This window comes from Phalaenopsis equestris, unplaced genomic scaffold (genome assembly GCF_001263595.1).
Source record: "Phalaenopsis equestris unplaced genomic scaffold, ASM126359v1 Scaffold000224, whole genome shotgun sequence".
NCBI lineage: Eukaryota > Viridiplantae > Streptophyta > Magnoliopsida > Asparagales > Orchidaceae > Phalaenopsis > Phalaenopsis equestris.
The window spans coordinates 3,243,262-3,249,261 of record NW_018164666.1 but is presented as its reverse complement, the minus strand read 5'-3'; the positions used below and the strand labels follow the sequence as shown (position 1 = coordinate 3,249,261).

The following is a 6,000-nucleotide window of genomic DNA, read 5'->3' as shown; positions in this document are numbered from 1 at the left end:
TTTGCGCGCCAATTTTCTCGTGTCGAAAATATGGCAATATGGGCGTCTTCCGTGGGCAAAATCGACGTTCCGGACGTGCCGGCGCAGTCCGTTTGGTCATCCGGGGTTGCTCGGACGACGTCGTCGACAGTCAGGTCAAAACGCGTCGAAATTCAAATTTCACAAAATCTCGACCCGCGATCGATCGTCACAAGTGGTTTACTCGAGTCCTCGGCAAATAACGGTGCAGGCGATGCGAATTGCAGCAATCGGACGCGTCGACTCTCTGAATTGCAAAGCTGGTGCGCGCAGAAGTGCGAATTGTGCAGAAGGCCAACCTAAGGCTCGGAAAGGTCTTATAGGAATCCATTTTGGGTTTCCTCATGTCGGTTTCATCCTTCTAAGTGTTAGAAGTTGATACCAAACACGCGAAACTCCAAAAGAGAACAGAAACAGGTCGAACTAAAACGAGGCGGGCACCACTTCTAAGGTTTTAAGATAGTCGCAGGAAGACCCCTGAGGCTAGATCCTAACTCCTACGAGAAAAACTAGACCTCACGAAAATTGAGGTCAACAGGTTCGAGAATGCTGCGCCAGCTAATCGGGTTGTCTCGTCTGTAAAACAGTTGTATGTCTCACTCAACAAGTATAATCCCCCTCCTCGTAAGGACTGAAGTTGACGAGTCTAGTAAGCCCTGATAAATGTTTAAATCATACATAGAATAATTTATAAGTCTAAAACACCTAGTCTGATCCTCCTACCGATAAAGATGGGAGCCGGCGGGACTTATATTTTAAAAAGCTTAAACTAACAAAATAAAATACCCCCTTTCAAAAAAAGACTTTAAAATGTTCAATACCCCGATGATGGTCGTGCTGATCTAAGATTTCAACAGGAATGTTCAATCTTTTAAATCAGAATTTTCAAAATAATCAATTAAATTCAATCACTTAAAAACTAAAAGTCAAATTCATCCGTCCTACGCAACAGTTTGTCAATTGTGACAAACTTTTAATTGACTTCAACTCAGAAAGCGCGAATGTCATATTAAATGCACTTCACATTAACAATCAAAACAATCGCATACCAGTAAGGACGTGACCCGAGTCATCTATTTGTGTGGTTTGGCTCCAAGAATCCACAAAGTAGCAGTTACGATCAGAGCCCTCTAACCAGTAGTTGCCGTTAAATGACACCATTATATTACGGTCACGAGCGCAGTCTGTATGTTCTCTAATGTTTTTCTATCATTTGAGTTGTGAATCATAAGAGTATAATTGATTGACATAAAACCTTCTGTCAGCTAGGGTCGACTTATATTTGTCCCCATAGACAAACATCCACCTCAGATCTACAAGGATTTCTTGACGACGCAACCCATGACTACCGACAAGAATTCTTCAGTCAAATTGGGTTGACAACCTCCTCTGACTAAGTATATTACAGACCATGGTGACCGGGGATGACAAAATCATTGGATCTTGATCGGGTTTCATCTTCATTCCCCAACCATCCGTTTCAAGCTTCAAGTGATAGATTTTACAACTTAAATCCAAAGTCTGCTATTATATGTTGAATATTCAATTTTTAATAACCAACCTTAATCGAAAGTGCTCTCCCATTATCGGGAGAGGTAAATAATCATAGGGGCTTGTGCTTATGAAAAACCTTGAATCCGATATCAAAAAGTTCTCGCAAAATGAGAGTAAAATCTCTGGGGAGTGTCTTATCTACAATCCAATCTATCTTCTGAAAATTTGACCTTCTACAATCCAATATATTTTTCTGAAAATTTGACCTTCTAAAGCTCTCTCAAATAAAATAAAAAATAAATGCAGAGAGTTATCGGGGAGCAGTCATGAATTTTCAAAGCCCACAAATTTCTGGCGACTTCGCTGAGGAGTGTCTCTCTTTCCATCTTTGGCTAGTCGTGATTGTAATATAATAACAACAAGACTATAATCAAATTAAAATTTAAAGTCCTAATAAAATTTTCAACATCTATGTTATTCTGTCTTTACATTTTTGAATGTGGAGCATAACTTTACATTATTGATTAAATGATCCCCCTCTTTAATTTATGCAAGATGGACCTTCAAAACAATGCTTTCACTGTTCAGCCTGACCGTGGAGCTAACATGCGCATAGCTAATGTTATTATCACCAATGGGAACACCGGAGCAACCATTTGTTTTGGTAGCCTAGAATTCCCTGTCAAAGCCCCTGCGACCGTCGTCCTGTTCACGTCATGCCTCCACGAGGTCATCTTGCGATGCCTCATTTTGCTACTGCGCCTGCACGTCATGCTCATCAGCTCGTGCAAGGCCCAAGACCTATCAGAGCTAATGCTATTGAGGTTCCTCAAAAGTGGTCCTCGGTATTTGAAAAATTGACTACTACCGAAGCCCAGTTATGAGAACTATAGCTGGGCAAAAGATTTCATTGGCGTCTATTCGCAATTCTACTAATATATTTGATACACCTTTCGTGTCAGGCACACATGATGCTGAATCTTCTTCATATGCAGGAAAATTAAGTCGAAAGAAAAGGAGGAGAAAAAATGTTGAATTGCGAGCTTGAGTTTACACGTCATTTTAAAATCGAAAAGAGTGATGTTTTTATTTTATTTTAAAAGTCCAAAATTTCAAATATTTTAAAGAGGTTAAAAGTCCAAATCATCCAATAATTCGTCAACCTCTCGGCATCAACCCCAGTTTGGGAGCATGTGAGAATGTCAGCCTTCCCAACTATCTTATGAGACGAGCTGGTCAGTGTCATGAGACTATGACACTAAAGACGAGAAACAAAAATATAAATTTAACTCGCGATTTTAAAAGACGCATCAAGCCTTCAATATACCTACATAAAAATATTAGATCGCAAACCAATATTTCCCGAAGGTACTTTGCTTTCCCTGAATGATACTTAATTCTCACGGATGGGTACTCACTTTCTCACAAACGGGTATTTTAAAATCTCAGTTTTAGAAAAAAAGTACTCTAAATGAGTCTGTGTTTTTCCCCAAACAGTACTTAATTTCTCACGAATGGGTACTCACGCATCTTAGAGTAAATATTTTTAAAATTACCCCATCTTTCCACAAAATTATACCTTTCAAGCTTCAATATCGTTGACGGTAAAGACAGTGAAAAACAACAGAATAGACAAATACAACAGAATATAAATATATCCAATGCATAATAAAATAAAATAAAATACAGCAGAATAACATAACAAATATGAATTGCTCTTCAATTTGGCGGCAGATTTTGGGTTAGGCAGAGGATTAACGGGTCGGACTCAGTTTAACAAAACCAAAACTTCGATTTAGACGAAATAGGGTAGCGTAGGATTGCACGAGGAGCGGCTCGAGTTTTAAGGTAGGGAAGGCTGGGATGTGAAGTAGATGTAGGAAACCGCTTCATGTTATCATGAAAAGGCTCGAAGCTTGGAGTTAACCATAACAAGAATTGACGGTCAGACGGGGAAAATCAATTTTCTGCTATTTTATTTCTATCACAAGCAGTTTAATATTCAAATAATACATGAAACAGCCATTAAAAAAAGTAATTAAAATTATCAAGTAGAAATTTATACCTTTCTGTGTGTTCTTCTCGTCTTTTGTACACATTTGATCATCATCTATTAATCTTATTCAAAATCCTAAAACCTAAAAATAAGATTAAAGCAATATAATGAGTTATTTAAAGATAACATAAGAGTGATCACACTGCTAAACTACAGTATTTGCAAGAAAAAAGTACAATATGTATGTTGGTCTATCATATTTTTATAATAAATCTTATATATGTTAATGCATGTATTAATATTTTTTTTTAAAATAAACATACACTAATCTTCTATATACATTTATCTTAAATTTACTTTTATTTTATACTATTTACATACATTTATGTTTCTATGAGAATCACTATCAACAAAATCTTACACGCCTTTGGCCGATATTATCTCTTCGGCGCAGTGGTTAATAATATAAACATCAAAATTATTTGTGGAGATAAGATCCGGTCTACTCGCCCCTGGTGAATATTATCTCGTCAGCACGACGGCTAAAAATATAAACATCATAATTATTTGTGGAGATAAGATCTGGTATACTCGCCCCTGGTGAATATTATTATGTCGGCACATCGGTTAAATGATCTCACCATCACAATTGTCTGCAGTGGTAGTAAACTCTAAGTGTACAGGTATACTAACGCCCATTGCCAATACCATCAGAGGGTGAAATCCTCATTTGAACATGCACATATAAGCATTCATATGTAAGCTATTTTATTCATTATAGCATAAATTATTCTGACATATCTTTATGCATTTAATAACATGCATATGTACTCTTACTATGTCGTGCAACTATTCATCATGCATAACTCTAATATTATGAATATCTCTTGGCTCATGCATATCTTTTATAACATGCATATATTTTCTATCATGTTTATTATGTTTATCTTGCATATTATGTCTATTATATATACCATGTATCTCACGCATATCTTGTTTATTTTTTTGTCATGCATATTTGTTCTAATTTAATAATATGAAGAACTTGTTGTAATATAAATATAACTAAACTAAAACATACATATAAATCAACATACATTCTGAAATAAAAAAAATTAATAAAATTTAGAAATAAATTTACTCACCTCATATGCAACAGTAAGTTCTCAAACTTCAGTAATTAGTTGGATGTTGGATATCCTTTAAAAATTGATCTTAACAGCCGATTTTAACAACCTATGAAACATAATATCAAAAGCAATTTTTGTTAATTGAATTATTTTACTTGATTAACATAGAATTAAATTACCTAAATTGACGAATTCACTCTACGATGAGTTTTCCACATACTCGCCTTGAGCTCGATGCCTCAGGTAAACAATCTAAAATCCGCAATTAACTTCGAATTTAAAGACATCTTGGCTCGTTAAGTAATTAAACCAGAAATATAATTGATTAGCCTAAATAGACCTCAACCGATTCCAACCCTTCTCCGAAATTGCCAAAACTCCCCTCCCTCTACTTCTTATCTTAGCTCCTCTTCCCAACCTTGTTGATTTCATACTAGAAGCCAATTTGGAAACCCACAAACCAACTTTGTCGCTCTCAACACAATTTCGTCTATGTTACATCGACTGGAGATGAAAAAGATGCACAATTTGTGGTAAATCTCAAAATGAGAGTGCAAGAAAGGAAATAAATGTCTCAAATAACATGAAATATGGATTATGTCTTACCGATTTCATCCCAGAGCTCGAAAACCTAGCCGGCGGTACACTGTTTTGCGTCTACACACGATCTTGACTCCAGCACTGTAGATGGAGTGGCGAGCTCCCTCGACAGAGAGGAATGATGCGAGGGAGGAGGGGAAACGAGAGGATCAAGAGAGGAAGGGGGGAGTGAGACGCAGCTTACTGCAGCTTGTGCGGCTTCCCAGGTGCCGCTCAGCTCACCAGCTACAACGCAGCATCACGATTCTTCTCGCAGAATGAGATGCTTGTGAGATTGAACAAGGAGGGGAATTGGAAGGGGGAAGCTTTGGAATAAGGATCCCCGCCCTTCGACTGAGACTCCTAGGCTTAATATCGCGTTAGACGGTGGCTACAATAAGATTACGGGATTAAGGATAATTAAGAGTTTAATTAAATTAATTAAACTTATTACTTCTAATTTTTATATCTTTCAATTTATTAAAACTTATTAAAAGTGTTTTATATCAAATGGATCAATTTGACACGTGGAATTTTATAAAACTAACTCGGTTGAAATCTGATTTGTTCGAAAATTGAGGTACATTTTAAGTCACAAAAAATTATATGTAATTTCTCAAAATGGGTTATTACACGTAATTTACAGGAGAGACACAGTAGATTAGGCGATCGCGGCAAGGAGACACGATGGGGTGACACAACAAGGATCGCGTGCAGCTAGGCAAAAGGAAATTGGGCGAGTGGAGGCATTTCAGAGAAGGGATTTTGTTTGAGAGGCGCATC

At 37.0% G+C, this 6,000-nt stretch overlaps 1 protein-coding gene across 3 annotated transcripts in view; it reads right to left on the bottom strand.

Annotated features, from left to right (window-relative positions):
* Window positions 1-6,000, bottom strand: part of LOC110023390 (PHD finger protein ING1) — a 36,794-nt gene that overhangs the window by 11,435 nt on the left and 19,359 nt on the right. The window contains exon 1 of one of the 3 annotated variants that reach the window (XM_020722793.1): window positions 3,578-3,646. The exons of the other annotated variants lie outside the window; for them this stretch is intronic. Within the exon in view, the coding sequence (XP_020578452.1) occupies window positions 3,578-3,611 (34 nt within the window). The 5' untranslated portion in view covers window positions 3,612-3,646. Of the gene's footprint in view, window positions 1-3,577; window positions 3,647-6,000 lie in introns of those variants that run through there. 3 annotated transcript variants of the gene reach the window in all.